This window comes from Stomoxys calcitrans, chromosome 5, assembly GCF_963082655.1.
Source record: "Stomoxys calcitrans chromosome 5, idStoCalc2.1, whole genome shotgun sequence".
NCBI lineage: Eukaryota > Metazoa > Arthropoda > Insecta > Diptera > Muscidae > Stomoxys > Stomoxys calcitrans.
Genome location: NC_081556.1, coordinates 27,236,097 through 27,255,498, shown reverse-complemented (window position 1 = coordinate 27,255,498; position 19,402 = coordinate 27,236,097). Strand labels below are relative to the sequence as shown.

At 40.9% G+C, this 19,402-nt stretch overlaps 2 protein-coding genes across 3 annotated transcripts in view; one reads left to right on the top strand and one right to left on the bottom strand.

Moving 5' to 3' along the window:
* LOC106092522 (uncharacterized) overlaps positions 1-19,402 on the bottom strand; it is a 363,841-nt gene that overhangs the window by 76,860 nt on the left and 267,579 nt on the right. The window lies entirely within an intron of this gene.
* LOC106095302 (lysozyme 1-like) lies at positions 18,801-19,241 on the top strand. Its single transcript, XM_013262540.2, has one exon. The coding sequence runs from the start codon at positions 18,813-18,815 to the stop codon at positions 19,239-19,241; it is 429 nt and encodes a 142-aa protein (XP_013117994.1). The 5' UTR covers positions 18,801-18,812.

Genomic DNA, 19,402 nt, shown 5'->3' with positions numbered 1-19,402 from the left:
TTGTAAAAACATTTGCTTATCCGTTAAATATACTGGCTAACTTATGTTATCTCCCTTAAAAGTACTTGCAAAGTATATTCATCCTTTTCGAACTGTCCCAGGACCTATCCTTCGTTGTTAGAATGGTGGCAAATCGTCACCTTGGGCGACAAACCCTTATAAAAGTGGTAAGTTTTTCCATGTAAGGGCACGAGAACTGGAACCGGTCCCTATTACCAGAGGACCTATCCCGTGACAAGCTTGGGACCTGTCCCATTACCGGTAGGGATTTTAAAACTTAATTTTTGAAATTTTGTACCGACACTTACTACTGATGTATGTCACTAGGGATAACCGATCTCCCGATTTGACTTCTTGAGCTCCAGGAAGCCAGAATTTTTGTCCGATTTGGCTGAAATTTTGCATGTAGTGTTCCGTTGTAGTTTCAACAACTGTGCCAAGTACGCTCCAAATCGGTCTAAAACCTGATAGCTCAGCTCAGCTCCCATATAAACCGATCTTCCGATTTGACTTCTTGAGTGCTAACAAACCCGCTCCAAATCGGTCTATAACCTGATAGCTCAGCTCAGCTCCCATATAAACCGATCTTCCGATTTGACTTCTTGAGAGCTAACAAGCCGCAATTGTTGTAATTTTGCATGCTATGTTCTGTTGCGACTTCCAACAAATGTGGCAAGTACGCTCCAAATCAGTCTCAAGTAAATTTTGGTTGGCATAAATGTTCGGCACGGCCCAACTTAACATGTGTTCATATGTTCTACCCTTATCTCGCCAGCTTTGCATTAGGGAACGAGATAAATTCATTATAACATACAATCGCACTGTGGTACAGGCAGGGACGTAGCCAAGATTTCATTGTTTGGTGGGGGGTGGGGTCACCCCACATATTTTAAAAATCGAAAAGTCCCTAAATTCTTCCGTAACTGTGAAATTGGCAAATATATCTCCAATTTTTTTTTATATTGTAGTCCCTACTAGTTGCAGGAACTGACCCATCCCCGGTGACATTTGGTCATAAAGTCAGAGCTAAATTTTGTACTGCTTGTCTGCACATTATCTACATCCAAATTCTTCAAAATGTGTTTGTCTTTTCGAATATCTTGAACATTGCGAGGAAATTGAAAAGCTGCAAACACAACAGTTGGTAGCGGCATACTCCACTCTATAGACCCAACTGCTTGATGAAAGCAATCCTTGTTCCAATGATATAATGGCGCAGTGGCAAACTATTGCCCACTCCGTGGAAAATGCTGCCAAATCCGTACTTGAGTACCGGGAGCCTCCCCCAGGAAACCCATGTGGTATATAGAGCTATCCTGCAAACAGTAGCAAGGCGCCAGATGAAGGAGAGGTATCAGGAGAAAAGCAACGAGGAGAAACGTATATTCCGCAGAATGAAAGAGGAAATGGGAATACGTGAGTGTGAGCGAATTGAGATGTACAGGATTCAGAATGAAGTCCGGAAATTCTACCAAAGAATTAAACATCAAACCGATGGCTTTGGTGCAGGCACATCCTCCTGCAGAGACAGAGAAAGAAATCTGGTAACTGACACAGATAGCATGCCGAGGATATGGAAAGAACATTTTACACAACTGCTAGTGTCCGGCGTCGGCGGCGAAGAGGATACCGCAGACCCAATCAATAATGATGGTATAGAATGTTTACCTCCTAGTCAAAATGAGGTTCAAGTAGCAGTGATCCGACTAAAGAACAACAAGTCAGCAGAAGCCGACGAGTTATCCGCTGAACTGTTTAAAACCGGAGGCGATATGCTGATACACGTATGCATCAGCTTATGTACCCAATCTGGCTAGAAGAACGCATACCTGATGATTGAAACCTCAGCATATTATGTCCCGTACACAAGAAAGGAGACTAGACGGAATGTGCCAACTACAGAGCAATAAGTCTTCTCTCCATCGCATACAAAATACTATCGAGCATATTGAGTGAAAGATTAAAACCTGAAGTCAATGAGATAATTGGGCCCTATCAATGCGGCTTTAGACCTGGTAAATCCATGCTGGACCAGATATTCCCACTGCGCCAAATCCTGGAAAAGACCCGAGAAGGACAAATCAACACCTACCGTCTCTTTGTTGACTACAAAGCCGCTTTCGATACCCCTTTACGTTCAAAGCTATTTCAAGCCATGTCTGAGTTTGGTATCCCTGCAAAATTAATAAGACTCTGCAGGATGACACTTGCTGATACTTTTTCCTCAGTAAGGATAGGAAAGAATCTCTCGGAGCCGTTTAATACCAAACGAGGTTTCAGATAAGGAGACAGCCTATTGTATGATCTCTTTAATATCCTGCTGGAGAAGATTATACGAGATGCAGATGTGAATAGATATGGCACACTAATCACAAGAGAACACATGCTACTCGCCTATGGCGACGACATCGACATCATAGGTCGGTCACCGGAAGTAGTAATTGCAGCCTTTGAGAGAATCGAAAGAGAGCCAGTGAAAATGGGTCTGACAGTAAATGGAGATAAGACGAAATGGATGGTTTCAACTCCCAAAACGCCTTGTACAACCGAGCAGATAAAGCAAATGGAGAAAGTTGGGAACCACAACTTTGAGATGGTCAGCAACTTTATCTACCTTGGCACTGCCATAACCTTAACGAATGACACGAGTTTTGAGATAAAGCGAAGAATAATACTGGCAAACAGATGCTACTTTGGACTAAGTAAGCTGTGTAGAAACAAGGCCACCTCTCGACAGACGAAGATTACACTATACAAGACACTGATAATACTCCTGTTGTTACATGGTTCTGAGGTATGAGTACAAGCAGATGAGGCAGTGCTTGGAGTATTTGAGAGAAAGATTCTTCGTAAAATATATGGACCAGTTAGCGTTAATGGAGAATAAAGGCGACGTATGAACCACGAGCTGTATGATGACGATAGCGTAGTTGCACGTATTAAAATACAATGGCTGCGTTGGCTAGGCCATGTTGTCAGAATGGATGAAGAAGCTCCAGCAAGGAAGTCTTTTTGAAGGCAAACACGGTGGAACACGCAAACCGGGAAGACCAAAAGCCCGATAGAAAGTTTAAGTGGCGCGGGACACATCGAAACTTGGGGTCAGCGATTTTAGAATGAGGGCAGAAGATCGAGGCACTTGGAACGCTATTCTACGTTCGGATAATGGAACATATGTTCTGTCATAGCCAATTAAAGGAAAGGAAGGAAATCCAAATCTGAACCAATATTACCCATTTGCAATTCCCAACGACCAACAACAATATTAAGTATCTGTGAAAAATGTCAAACGGCTAGCTATACGCGTTCGACCTCTTTTGTGATTTCGACAGACGGACGGACGGACGGTCGGACGAACATGGCTTGTTCGATTCAGAATGTCGAGACGATCAAATATATATATACTTAATGCGGTCCTAGATCAATATTTCGTGGTGCTACAAAAGGAATGACTAAATTTGTGTTCCCCCCTTCCTATGGTGGTGAGTATAAAAAAATGGCGGAACTAAAAATAAAAAATTACGAAGAGATTTGTTGTTAATTACGGTTGTTAACTTTCTTTGTCAATATTTTAAAAATTCTTTGAAAAGCTTTCCCATTCCACTTGCCCAAGATGTTAAATGCCCTAGCGGCAAACGTAGATGTAATATGCTCTCATAGAAAAGTCTGCTGACTAATAGGATTTAACAAAAATCTCTCCTCTCGGGTTTTCCCATAAGGACTTGACAACTTGATGATGAAAATGTTGCGTTTACTGAATAAATTGACGGTGACAGTTCCATGATCATCACTTTTTGATTCCAGTTAGTCAGTTAGCGCGGATTAGGGTTTGATTTTAGATTTAGGGTTTTTTCAGAGAATCTTATCTAGATTACGTTTTTGCTATATTTTGTTGTAAAAAGAGCAAATAAATTATGGGAAGATCCCTTACTACCTTACGCACTGCTATTTAATTATGATTCACTACAAAGCAATATCAAACTTTGTCCGCAACCGCACTATGTTATCATCAACATTTAGGTTGTAGATAAGAATCATTACGGATAACACTTTATCTTGTAGCGACTGGTGGCTTCTTATCGGTTGTAAGCAATTAATTAGTATTAAAGCAAATTAAAAAAAAAATACGTAAAAAGTATACTTGCATATATACCTACCACCTCGGGTATATATGTAAACCCCCTTTCGTCACAATCTGGTGAAAATTGGAAAACTTATGCATCCAAATTCGGCACGGACATTGAGTGGTCTTATAAATAAAACTCCCTGTTGAATTTTGTATTTCAAATTTCAACAAAATCGGGTAATAAATAAAGCTTTTATGAGCTTCAGACCCTTAACCGGCATATCGGTCTATATGACAGCTATATCTAAATACAGTCCTCTTTTTTACCATATTTGGGTCGGATGTCGGGTGGCCTAAAACTACTTACTGTTTCAAATTTCAGTGAAATTGGATAAAAAATAATGCTTTTAAGGGCTTTAGAGCCTCTATCGGGAGATCGATCAATATAGCAGCTACATCTAAATATAGTCCGATCCAAACCATATGTAGGGCGGATGTCGGGAGACCTAATACTATACACTCTTTCAAATTTCAGCGAAATCGGTTAAAAAATAAAGCTTTTATGGGCTTCAGGCCCTTTATCGGGAGATCGGTCTATATGGCAGCTATATCTAAATATAGTCCAATCTAAATACTTAAATCAGATGTCAAGAGGCATAAAATAACCCACTGTTTAAAATTTAAGCGAAAATGGGCAATAAATAAAGCTTTTATGGGCTTTAGACCCTTTATCGGCAGATCGGTCTATATGGCAGCTATATCTAAACATAGTCCAATCTGAACCATATTTAGGTTCGAAGTTGAGAGGCTTAAAATAACCCACTGTTTAAAATTTGAAATGGGCAATAAATAAAGCTTTTATGGGCTTTAGACCCTTTGTTGATTGGTAGGTCTTAAACTACTCACTGTTTTAAATTTCAGCGAAATCGGTTAAGAAATAAAGCTTTTATGGGCTTCGGACCCTTTATCGGTAGATCGGTCTACATGGCAGCTGTATCTTAATATAGTCCGATCCAAAACATATTTGGGGCGGATGTTGGGAGACCTTAAACTACGCACCGTTTCATATTTCAGCGAAATTGGGTAATAAATAGGGCTCTTATGGGCTTCAGACCCTTTATCGGGTGATCGGTCTATATGACAGCTATATCTAAATATAGTCCGATCTTAACCATATTTGGATCAGACATCGGGAGGTCTTAAACTACTCACTGTTGAAAATTTCAGCAAAATCGGATGAAAACTAAAGTTTTTATGGGCATTAGACCCTTTATCGGAAAATCGGTCTATATAGCAGCTATATCCAAATATAGTCCGATCTAATCCATATTTAGGTCAGATGTTGGGAGGCTCAAAATAACCCACTGTTTTAAATTTCAGCGAAATCGAGTAATAAATAAAGCCTTTACGGGCTTCAGACGCTATATCGGCAGAGCGGACTATATGACAGCTATATCTAAATATGGACCGATCTGAACCATATTTGGTTCAGTTGTCGGAAAGCTTTAAACTACTCACTGTTTCAAATTTCAGCAAAATCGGATGAAAAATTAAGTTTTTATGGGCATTAGACCCTTTACCGGAAAATCGGTCTATATAGCAGCTATATCCAAATATGCTCCGATTTGGCACGTTCAAGAACTTAACCAGAGTGCATCAAAAATACGTATCTGTGCCGAATTTCAGCTCAATATCTCAGTTTTTGAAGCCTGTAGAGTGATTACAACAGACGGATGGACAGGCAGATAGACGGACACATGGACATCGATAAATCGTCTTAGAATTTTACGACGATCCGAAATATATACTCTATATATATATACTCTTTGAAGGTTCCGAAATTGATATTTCGATGTGTTGCAAACGGAATGACTAAATGAATATACCCCCTATATATCCTACGGTGGTGGGTATAAAAATACAGGTAAAAGCGTGCCAAGTTCGGCCGGGCCAAATATACCCTCCACAATGGATCGTCAAGTTCTTTGCCCGGTATCTCTTTATAGGTTAACAATGGATAAGGGATAAGAATTGCTATGCTATTGGGGCTATATCAGGTTATAAAACGGACCATACTTGGTTTGGATGTTAGAGGCAATAGTCGACGCCATTGTGAAAAATGTCAATCAAATTGGATCAAAACTGAGACCTAGAGGGTCTTAAGGTAAAATCGGGAGATTGGTTTTTATGGGAGCTATAACAGGTTATGCATCAATTCAGATCATATTCGGAACATATGATGAAGGTCAGAGTAGAAGTCGTTGTGCAAAACTTCAGCCAAGTTAGACAAGAAATGCGTCTTCTAAGGGCTCAAGAGTTCGGTTTACATGGGAGCTTTATCAGGTTTTAGACCGATTAAGGCCATACAAATGTATTGTAGGTCATGGAAGAAGTCATTGCGTCAAATCAAGTCATTCTGCAAAATCGGATGTGACTCTCCACAAACCATCTCATAGTTTCGAATTGTACATTCTTAGTACATTTTGTTACATCAATGAAGTAGTAATATGCAACACATAAACATCATATTTATTTGTATATGTATAAGTGCTATATCATTCAACTACATTTAATATCCTACTTTATGATAGTCATGTGAATTAATAAAATGGAGTTTCTCGACTAGTAGTACTTAAGAGTTGATAGAAGCAACGTGTTTCATTTCCTGGGTTCTGGGTTCGATAGACCTAACCTCTGCGCTTGGTTCAACTCACGTCCACTACACGTGAAAATTGCCTACTCTAGAGGCTCGAGAAGTACAATCGAGAGGTCGGTCTATATGGGAGCTATATCATGTTTTAGACCGATTCGAACCATACTTGACACATATGTCGAATGCCATAGAAGATTTCATTGCACAAAATTTCAGCCAGATCTGATAAGAATTGAGTCCTCTAGAGGCTCAAGACATATTACCGGGAGCTATATCAGGTTATAGACCAATTTAGACCGTGCTAGGTGCAGTTGTTAGAAATCATAACACAACACTACTTGCAAAATTTCAGCCAAATCGGAAAAAATTTAGGCTTGTAAAGACTCAAGAAGTCAAATCGGAAGATCGGTTTATATGGGTGCGATATCAGGTTATAGACCGATTTGGACCTTAATGGGAACACAGTTGTTAAAAGTCATTAAAGGGCCCCACGTGAAAAATTTCAGCATAATCCGACAAAAATTGCGGCTTCCAGGGGCTCAAGATATTAAATCGGGAGATCCGATTATATAGGAGTTATATTAGGTTATAAACCGATTTAGATCGTAATAGGCGCAGTTCTTAAAAGTAAAAACAGAACACTACATGCAAAATTTCAGCCACATCGGACAAAAATTGCGGCTTGTTAGGACTCAAGAAGTCAAATCGGAAGATCGATTTATGTGGGAACTATATCTTAATCTGAATCGATATGGCCCATTTGTAATACCCAACGACCTACATCGTTATTAAGTATCTGTGAAAAATTTCAAGCAACTAGCTTTACGCGTTCGACCTCTACCGTGATTTCGACAGACGGACATTGGTAGATCGATTTAGAACGTCGAGACGATCAAAAATATATATACTTTATGGGGTCTTAAACGAATATTTCAAGGTGTTACAAACAGAATGACTAGATTAGTATACCCCCACACTATGGTTGGGGGTATAAAAAGAAAATTATTTTGGATTTCAGAAATTTTAACATATTTTCGGATATATAATGGTTTGTGCTTCAATATTAGAACTTGTTCATGTAGTCCTAGATCGATACATGAATAATATGTTGTTGTTGTAGCAGTATGTTGTACACTGAGGCGGCAGCCCTTACCAATGAAGGAATCCATCGGTTCAATCCGGGACGTACGTGACGACGTGAATAATATGTAAAAAATAAATTATGAATGGAATTATGAAAAAATTCCTTACAATTTTTTTCAGTGTACGGATGTTAATATAACTTTGCCTTGCCTTGCTTGTTTCCCCCCTTCATTAGTCAACCCACCTATTCACTTTCACTTCAGTACAACCTTATATGCTGGATTAATTAATCAGTACTACTTCTTATTCTTTAACCCCACTCGAAGAGCAGCAAAGAGATTTTAATTAAAACTGAATCTACTTTGCAAAAAACCAATATCAATTTGATTGTTATGAAAAAAAAGCAAAGTAAAATATCAATAAAGAAAGATCTTAGATAGGTGACTAAGTAAAAATAAATGAAAAACCAAATAAAAGTTAACACTTGAAAAAATAAATAATCATTGAATGTATAAGTGCTAATGCTTCCGAAAAAATAAAAAAATTACTTTCCTCAACAAGTTTTTGGTGTTGTAAATAAAGATCAGCTAATGTAAAGAAATAGTTGTGCTATAATGACATGGTGTTCAAAATGGTGTTCATGATTATCTCACTTCAGTTTAATTTGAGTAACAAATGGCTCAATCAGAACCTTATCAATAACATAGGCCTTACATAGGTTTGTTATACGTTTAGTCATTCCGTTTGCAACACATCGAAATATTCATTTCCGTGCTCTCAAATTAGAAATTTTTCGGATCGTAGTAAATTTCTAAGGCGTTTTAACGATGTCAGTCTGTTGTAATCACGCTACAGCCTTCAAAAAATGGATATATTGAGCTGAAATTTGGCACAGATATGTCTTTTTGTTAGGTTCTTGAACTGGCCAAATCGGACCATATTTGCATATAGCTGCCATATAAACCGATCTAACGATTAAGAGTCTGAAACCCATAACAGATGTATTTAGGACCCGATTTCGCTGAAATTTGAAACTGTGAGTGAGCTTAAGCCTCCCGACATTGAACTGAAATGTGGTTCGAGCTATGGCGCGGTTTCTGCAACTCTAAAGGACCAGCAAACGAGGACGTAAGCTCCGACCTTTTTAATCCCTGTGCGCCAAAACCCACGGCCCCACTTACCTGCGAAGAAATTGAGACCGTTCTGGTCTCGCTCAACGACGGCAAATCAGCAGGCCCTGATAACATACCTGCTATCTCAAGCGATCAACCCAATAATCAGGGAGGCCTGGGATATAAACACTGTCCCCACGGAATGAAAGAAGGGGATCATGGTCACAATTCCAAAGAAGCGGGGTGACCTAACCTAGAGTAAGAACTGGAGGGGGATTACATTGCTAAAGGCAATAAATAAAGTGATGAGAAGACTTCTTCTGCAGCGTATTTCCCCTGCACCTTATAGCATTTTGAAGAAGGAACAGGCAGGTTTGAACAGTCTGCAGAACTTTATACACACCTTTACCTTTTATTCATCGTCTTCCAGCGTGCTCTTGACACAGTGGGCATTCTTGCAAAAATTGTAAAACTAATTAGGAAATGATGAAGATTCGTCCGTTTCAATGAAGAAGAGAGCCGACCTTTCGCCCCGAAAGGAGTGAAGCAGGGTTGCATCCTGTCACCGACGCTATTTCTAATTTTTTTGGACTCCGTATTATGGCATACGCTGGGGTATTAACGACATCCTTGGAGACATCGACTACGCGGATGATATATGCCTCTTTGCGCAAACTGGAACGACTGAATGAAAATGCTGCCAAAGTAGGCCTGAGGTTAAATATAGCAAAGACCAAATTAATGAGGATAGGAACGGCAGATCTGACACCGCTCACTATAAACGGGCAAATCATTGAAGACGTTGACAACTTCTCTTATCTTGGCAGCAAAATAACAAAGGACGGAGGAGCAGAGGCAGATATACGCGTACGTATCAACAAGGCTTGAAGCGTTTTTCCTAAACTCAACAAAGTGACATCTCACATAATACAGAAGTCGGGATCTTCAACAGTAATGTGAAATCCATTTTATTATATAGTTGTATAACTTGGAGCTTGATACAAGCGACTACTCATAAAGTCCAAGATTTCATAAATCGCTGTCTATGACAAATACTCCGAATTTTCTGGTCAAACGGTAAATGAAGAATAACAAAGAAGGATAAACACTTTCCCTGCCGTTTTAGAAATCAGGAAGAAAAAATGGACTTGATTGGGTCATATCCTACGCCGACCGCGCGATGATATAGCGAGAAATGTCCTAGACCGGAACGCGCGAGGATAGCGGGGGAGGGGATGCTTGAAAAGCAGATGTATTCACTGTTGGAATCAACCCATTCAAGTCTCCCCACGTCCGGTCTATATATGGTTCGGATCGGAATTAATTTAGATAGAGCTGCCTTATAGACCGATCTGCGTTAAAGGGTCTGAAGCCCATAGACGCTTTATTTATTACCGGATTTTGTGAAATTTAGAACATTGAGTTGCTTTAAGTCTTCCGATATCCGACTGATATATGGTTCAGATGGGAACTTATTTAAATATATCTACCATATAGACCGATCTGCCAGTTAAGGGTCTAAAGCCAATAAAATCTTTAGTTTTTACCCGATTTCGCTGAAATTGTGAACAGAGAGTTTTTTTAAGCCTTCCGACATTCTGGTTTAGACCGCACTATATTTAGATAAAGCTGTCATATAGACCGATCTGCCGATTAAGGATCTAAAGTCAATAAAAACTTTATTTATTATCCGATTTTGCTGGAATTTTACATATTGTCTTGTATTGAGCCTTCCGTCATCCCACCAGAATATGATCCAAATCAGACTTTATTCAGACATATCTGCCTTATAGTCCGATTTTTCCTAATCTCATCAAAAGCGGATTCATTCCCTAATTTCGCTGAAACTGTGGCTTGTAAAGGGTTTTTAAAAAGGAACGCTATAGCAGTAGACCGATAGGGACAACAAACGATCCCATACTCTTTGACCCTCTTTTGACATTTCTCTTCAATAAGATTTGCTATTGAAGAGAAATGTTGTTCTCACAGCTTCTGCAAAGGTCGTTGCTGGCAACCTTCAGTCTGCCAACATGTTTTCCGATTAGATAGTGAACTGTCATGACGGACGCAATGATAGAGACATCTGTTCTAGCCAATGACAGCAAAGCAGTAGACCTCTTCCAGTTTAGATTAAGTCACTAAGTTTTGGAATGCTCACAGTCCCCACTTTGTGACCATCTATCATTCGTTGTCCTTCGGGCCTGGTCCTGAAAACTTAGCTTACATGTTGCTAGAGGCATACCCAGAGATTGCAGTTTCCCCTGGAATGTGTAGGGTAGTTCCTTGTCTCGCAAGCTCATCCGTTTTCCCTGGCATATCTCTGTGGCCCGGCACCCAGAACAGGTGAATTTTGAACTGTTCAGTCATCTCGTTGAGAGATCTGCGACAGTCGAGGGCGGTTTTTGTGTTCAGAAACTCGTTCTCCAGGGATTTAATGGCTGTCTGAGCAGATATTAATGCCAATCGTCGTATTGACATTATATCTTAGCCATTCCACAACTTCCTTAATTGCAAGGATCTCTGCTTGATACACACTGCAGTGGTCGGGTAACCTTTTCGATATGACCAGTTGTAGATCTTTAGAGTACACCCCAAAGCCCACCTGGTCGTTTAGTTTGGAACCATCTGTATAGAAGTCTATGTAACTTCTGTTACCAGGGATATCGTAGTTCCAATCGGTTCAATCAGGAATAGTGGTACAGTATTTTTTTTATCAAAAAGCAGCTCAGGTAGGGTGTAATCTATACTAAATGGAATACCGGATATTGTATTTAGGATAACACGGTGTCCGTAACCGCCACATGACCAATGAAAAAGCTCCCATTACTTCACGGCTGTGGTCGCTACAATTTGGATAGCCACAATGTCTAGAGGCATAAGATGTAGCAATAAATTCAGTGCATGAGATGGAGTCGTCCTCAGTGTGATGCAGCGAATGCCACAATCAATTTATTGGAAACCAAGATTGGAATCGTGTTATCTCACGATATGGTCAAGTCGATTGGCCGCCTCGGTAGTGCGTTTTGACGCCGTTAGACTATTTACTGTGGGCCGACGTCAAGTCTATGGTTTTAGCCAACAAGCCACTGACGATCGAAAATCGAATGCGAAATTGCAACACTATCGGCCGATTTATGCTTGAAAACTGTCGAAAAATATGGTTGGCGTCTGGACTTCTGCAAGCTTGCCGGTGTTGCAATGCAAAAGTAATCGAGTTCCATACACAATGGCATCGAACGTATTTTCACAGGAATAAAGAATTTCACAGATATCCAAAACCGTATTTGTTTATTTAAAATCTTTTATAGCGCTTTTATTAAAAGATCCTATGATTAACTTAGGATTTATTCTTGTATAACAAATATTTTGGTTCATTGTAATTTGTAAATATATGAAAAAACTTATGACTTACGATATTCATATTCAAATTACTATTGCATTTACCTGAAAAGAGAAAAAATAAATAAAAGTTTCAATTACTTACTCATATAACAAGTAAAAGCGTATTATAGCGTTCGGTCGGGTCGAATCTTATATACCCTCCACCATGGATCGCATTTGTCAAGTTCATTGAATGACTTTTTCAAATATGTAGTAGATAGAACTACAGATACGGATGGACCGTACTTATAAAGGCTATTAGAAGTCATAAAAAAATACAACGTTGAAAACAAACCAGTAAGGCAAAAGTCGGATGGTGACGACTTTATAATACCCTACACCTATACTATAGCTACAAAGTGGGAGCTATATCTAATTCTGAACCAATTTTGATGGACCTGGGCGGATGTTTTTAGATAGTCTATTTACCTGTATCAAATTTCGAGCAAATATATTCAAACTGCATTATATACGGTTGACAAATGACAAAATTATTGCAAATTAGCCAAAATCTGACGTACATACATATGGGAGCTACATCTAAATGTGAACCGATTTCTATGAAATTTACCAGTAACATAAGAAGACATAAGAAAATCCTATATATATATATATATATATATATATATATATATATATATATATATATTTTGGGCAACTCAATATAAATCTGAACCGATTTTTTCCTATTTCAATAGGCTTCGTCTCTAGGCCAAAAAACATGCCAGTACCAAATTTGAAGACGTTCGGATGAATATTGCGACCTGTAGTTTGTACACAATTTAACATGGACAGACAGAATTTCCGCCAAATCGGATAAGAATTTGCTTCCTCTAGAGCCTGAAGAAATAAAGATCCGATATCCGTTTATATGGCAGCTTTATTTGGTTATGAACCGATTTGGAAGACATTGGATATCAAAACAAAAGATCTTGTGCATAATTTCACCCAAGTCGAATAACAATTGCGTCCTCTAGAGGCTCAATAAATCAAGATCCGAGATCGGTTTATATGACAGCTTTATCAGGAATCATACTTGACGCAGTTATTGGAAATCAGAACAAAATACCTCATATAAATTTCAGCCAAATCGGAACAAAATTGCGACCTCTTGAATCTCAAGAAGTCAATATCCGAGATCTGTTTCCATGGCAGCCATATCAAATCAAAAACCTTTAGGGTCCATTTACAATCCCAAACCACCTACACTTATGGAAAGTATTTGTCCGAAATTTTAAGCACCTTGATTTATTTCTAAGGGAGCTTTCTCTTTGGCCATATGGCGGCTGCGGACACTGTGTTATCCTTGATGCAATGTCCGATGTTCCAGGACTAAACCCTGCCTGAGTAGTTTTTTGATAAAAAGTACTGTACCAGTATTCCTGATAGAACCAATTGGAACTACGATATCCCTGGTAATAGAAGTAACATAGAATTTGAGGTGCAATATGAAACCCTAGAACTGGTTACCCGACCACTGTAGTGATGGAATGGCTAAGATATAATGTCATAACAACAATTATATCTTCTCAGACAGCCAGGCAGCCATTAAATCCCTGGAGAACGTATATCTAAACTCTAAAACCGCCCTCGACAATCGCAGATCTCTCAACGAGATGGTTGAACAATTCAATATTCACCTGTTTTGGGTGCAGGGCCACAGAGATATATAAGGAAATTGAAAAGCGGACAAGCATGCAAGACTAGGAACTATCCTACACCTCTAGGGGATACTGGAATCTGTGGGTATGCCTCTAGCGACATGTAAGCTAAGTCTTCAAGATCAGGCCCGAAAGGCAACGAATGGTAGATGGTCACAAAGGAGGGGCTGTGAGCATTCCAAAATTATGTGGCCTTATCCAGAGGTCTACCGCTTTGCTGTCACTGGCTAGAACAGACGTCTCAGTCATTGTGTCCGTTATGACAAGTCACTGTCTCATCTTATTCCATTTTGCACAAGAGTCTAATCGATGAGGTTCAGGATTGGAGGGTCTCCATAGAACACTTTTTCTCTGACCATCGCTACATTAGGGTTAGAATAGTACGGCCAGCGCCGAATCCGATAAGCTTCCGGAATAAATTGAAAACCAACTGGAGAAATTTCGGAACGCTTCTCAGAAAAAGACTTGACGCTTCTTAGAAAATGTCAACAGTACTGGTGGGGTCCTTCAATGGTAGTTGTCCTCTTCGGGAAAGGAAATTAGCCCAAGAAAACCCCTGGATGACCGGGGGGATTCGCAATATTGGGAAAGAGGTCCGCAGACTTTTTAACAGAGCACGTCGTAAAAAAGCGGAAGTTTATTGGGATGTGTATTACACACGGCTCAAGGGATACAATAGGATTACTAGAGCGGCAAGACGTGCCTCCTGGATGCTTTTCTGCGAACAGGCCAATAGCGTTAATGACGCCGTCTAGATAAAAAAGTTTCTCTCAAAAACCCATGTCAAACTGAAACTTTAGTAGACGACATGAGAATGAGAGCAGAGACAACGGAGGACATGTTAAGGGTTTTGATGAAAACCCATTTTCCACAGGATACGACGGGACTCACGAAGACTTCGGAATCTTGGAAAAATGGTGTTGATCGAAGGTTTATCATGAGGAGCTTCAAACCATTTAAGTCGACCGGCCCTGATGGAATATTTCTGGCGTTACTACAGAAAGAAGCAGACTATCTGGCGCCTCGTCTGGCCAATATTTTCACAGCGTGCCTAGGACTTGCATATTCTCCGAAAGCCTGGCAGGAGGCAAGGGTGGTGTTTATACCCGAGCCGGCAAGGCAAGTTATAAGACACCAAAGGCCCAAACAAACCCATAAGCCTTACGTCTTTCTACTGAAAATCGTGGAACGTATTAAGGTAAATACAAGCATCATACCTATGTCAAGGGAAGGTCGGTGGAGACTGCCTTGTACGAGGTTGTGCATAAAATAGAAGAATCCTTCGATGCCAAAACGTACACCGTGGCGGTATGAATTGACATCGAGGGGGCTTTTGACAATGTGCGGACCGACACACTGATCCAATCCTTAGACCAGTACCGGGTGGACCCGGTCCTTAGAGACTGGATAAACAAAATGCTAAAGAACAGGTGGATAAATTGTGTGTCCCATGGCATAAATAAAAGGGAGAAAGTGGCACAAGGCACGCCACAGGGGGGCATTTTATCTACACTCCTATGGATGTCCACCATAAATGACCTATTACGGATGCTGACTGACGAGGGATTGAAACCCTTCTGTTACGCAGACGATGTTATAATGCTTTTAAGGGGTAAGAATGCAAACGAACTATGCAGAAGGACCGAAAGGGTCTTGCATATGGCATATGACTGGGCTAAACCTAGAGATCTCAATGTTAACCCATAGAAGACTGAAATATGCCTGTTCACGAGGAAGACGAAGGTGGGCCAATTTAACGCACCAAGTTTCCTCAATCAAGATCACATTTTAGGTCAAATACTTAGGTGTGAAAACTGAATTGGAAGTGTCACATTCAGGAGCGTACCGAAAAGGATCACAGATTTTAAGTACTATGTAGACGGGTCGTTGACTCGAAATGGAGCCTGAATCCGAGGATAGTCCACTGGCTCTACAGGAGCGTGATAAGACCATTACTTAATAACTCCTCAGTAGTCAGGTGGACGCCGATGGAGAAAAAGTGCAACGTAAGGACCATACAACAGGTTCCGAGAATATGTTGTCTTGGCATAGGCGGAGCGATAAGGACCACGCCCACTAGGGCACTGGAGACTATTCTAGATATCCGATCCATAGACATACAGATTAAAAGCAAGGCAGCCACTGAGGCTATGAGACTTAAAGCGATTGGGGAATGGATTGAGAATAGGAGCAGCTCATACCAGAGCGGTATAATCCAGTCGACGATAGGAAACCTGGAAGGAAGGGAAGAGGTTTCCGTTCGGATACCTGAGACAACACTTGAGGTCGAGTGCGAGACACTGCTGCCAGCGCCACAGTCTTGGATTGACGGAAACCTAGTATTGCCATCGGGAAGATCATGTAACACAGATGGATCAAAGCTAGAGGACAAAGTGGGCCTGGGGGTCTACATTGAGAACCCAAGGACTGAGATCTGCTTTAGGCTGCCTCACCATAAAACGGTCTTACAGGCGGAGTTCCAGGCGATCACGGAATGCGGAGGCGGTGTGGTATTAACGCGAGGAAGTCAAGTATGAACATCTTTACGGACGTAAATGTAAAAAGGAAATTAACGCCTTCTCTGAGAAAGGCACAATTCGCATCGTTTGGGTTCCGGGCCATAACGGTTTAAGGGGAAAGGAAGGGGCAGACGATTTGGCGGTGAAGGCCAGAGGACTGTCCTCAATAAATATAGTTAACCCTTAGCCTTTCGGGTAGACGCCGTCCAACTTAAGGGCGCGGGCGACAAACGGAATTGCGAAACGGTCGGTGGACGACGAAAATCGTATGGGATGATCTGGTTCGTGAGAAGACGGGCTATTACTGAGAGGAAGTAGGAACCAAGTTAGTATGGATTTCGGTATGATTACTGGTGGCATAGGACTACAGTGGCACATATGCAAAATTGGTGAGGCCGGAGACAGAGTATGTAGAGCATGTTGGAAAGGTAATAAGACATTGGAACGTTTTCTATGTCTAAGCCCGATTTTCACTGGGTTGGCTAAGGTGGCATTGGGCGGATTAGAACTCGCACCTTTTCATACCATATGTCATTACTGTCACTACTGTGGTACAGGGTATTATAAGTACATTTGTTTGTAACACCCAGAAGGAATAGAAATAGTCATAGTTCCTTAAAAATGTCGCCAGCATAACAACCATCATAGAACGACATGCTAATCTTTGCGCTACGGTGGCCCCCAGTGTGGTCAGTTTATGATAGTAAATTCTTGGAAGCCATTTGGATGGTATTCTTAAATAGTTTGCTGAATGAAGCAACACCGGGTCCGGCACGGGATAACTGTAAGCACTACACAGACTGGAACATTGAGTTCCGATCTGGGTGGTGTACATCACTGCGTGCATCCACAGGTTGCGGATAGTGGAATGCTCTATACGGAGTAGCTGCAACGGCAGTCGCGGACAATCAGCGGTATCGAGCAGAGAGTCTCAGTGAGAGGCCGGGCGGCACCGGCTCTTGCAAAAATACTGAGTACCTATGATGCTCGATATAACAAGGCGGGTTACTGAAGCCTTTAAATAACCGATCGTCACCCTGTTCCCTCGGCGATTGGTCTTTTGGACCACAACAACCTTGTTCACCTACAGGAGCTTGACGAGGATCGACACCTCCGCATGAAAATGTGGCTACAAGCATAAAAACCGGGCTGCGGATTTTGTTCTACTCCTAATGTAAACTCATGTAAAAACTTCTACACAAAGAGGTGTCGCACTGCAGCACGCCGTTCGGACTCGGCTATAAATAGCAGGCCCCTTATTAAACAAAAGTCGGACAACACTCATTGATATGTGAGAAGTTTGCCCCTGTTCCTTGATGGAATGTTCATGGGCAAATTTACATTTTTGCAAAATTTCAAGCAGATATTATTTATTTGGTCACCCACGCCCTTAACTCGGACTGCGTCGACCCGAAAGGCTTCGGGTTAACCAAGCTTATAGACATCAGGTTTTTGGCCTTCACTGCCAAATCGTCTGGTTTCTCATTCCCCCCTTACTCCGTTACAACCTCAGAGAAGGCGTTAATCTCTTTCTTTCCAAGACTTTTCGTGATCTTACCATTCTGGTTGTGACTGCCCTTATGGCTTGTTTACTGTCCCCAAAGATATGAAACTCGACGTGCTCGTGGTAACACCACACCACCTTACGCATTGCGTGATCGCCCGGATCTCCGCCTGCAGGACCGTATTATGGTCAGGCAGTCTAAAACAGATCTCAGTCCTTGGGTTCTCAATGTAGACCTCCAGGCCCACTCGGTCCTCTAGCTTTGATCCATCCATACTAGGGTTCCGTCAATTCAAAAATGTTCCGCTGGCAGCAGTGCCTCGCACTCGACCTCAAGTGTCGTCTCAGGTATACGCATCAGTTTCTACCTATCGTCGCCTCGATTATACCGCGATGACATGAGCTGCTCCTATCCTCAATCCAGTCTCAGAAAGCCCGAAGTTTCATAGCCGCAGTGGCTTCCTCTCACTGTAGGTCAATGGGTCGGATATCTAGAATAGTCGTTAGAATCAACAAATTTCGGCACTTATATGGGATGACAAAATGCTATCAACACATCATTGCTATTTATTAGCCTAATCTACTCGATATCTATAATTTTGAAATTTGTACTTGTACGGGATTATTAAAAAGCAACCTCCCGCTATACTCAATGCCTTTTTAAGCAATCGAATGCAAAATATAAAGTACTCCAAAAAGCAATGATTAAATTCTTCATATGACTACTTATTCTATCTAATCTAATTTGCATTTGTGTCACTGCAGAACTAGTTTTCCTATATAAATCACAAAAACTGTCCCAAAAATCACAGTTTCTATTTAATTGTGGAATCATGAAAGTCTTTGTTGTTTTATTAGCCGCCTTGGCTATGGTTGCACCCGCCTTCGGCAGGACCATGAATCGCTGCTCCTTGGCCCAGGAAATGTATGCCATGGGTGTGCCCAAATCCGAATTGCCTCAATGGACTTGCATTGCCGAGCATGAATCGAGCTACCGCACTCATGTCATTGGCCCCGCCAACTGGGATGGCTCCAACGATTATGGCATTTTCCAAATCAACGATTTGTACTGGTGCCAACCACAAAGTGGCAAATTCTCCTACAACGAATGCCGATTGGGCTGCAACTCCTTGTTGACTGATGACATCAGAGATTCTGTTAACTGTGCCCGCCAAGTTAAGAACCAACAAGGCTGGGGTGCCTGGGCTGTGTGGCCAAAGTGCAGCGGCTGGTTGCCCAGCATTGATGATTGTTTTTGGTGATGGCATCAGTGATGCAAGCGTAACAAAAATTGTAAAAAAAGGTAAAAAATGTAGAATTTTTTGTAATAAAGAGTAGAGAAGCAGTAATTTACATTTTTGGAAAATTTTACAAATTGATGTGTTATTGAAATAAAAAAAGTTGTTAAAAATTTTGTAAGCTA

Excerpts from the sequence above, each read along its gene's own strand:
- LOC106095302 (XM_013262540.2), top strand. The coding sequence starts at position 18,813 with ATGAAAGTCTTTGTTGTTTTATTAGCCGCCTTGGCTATGGTTGCACCC.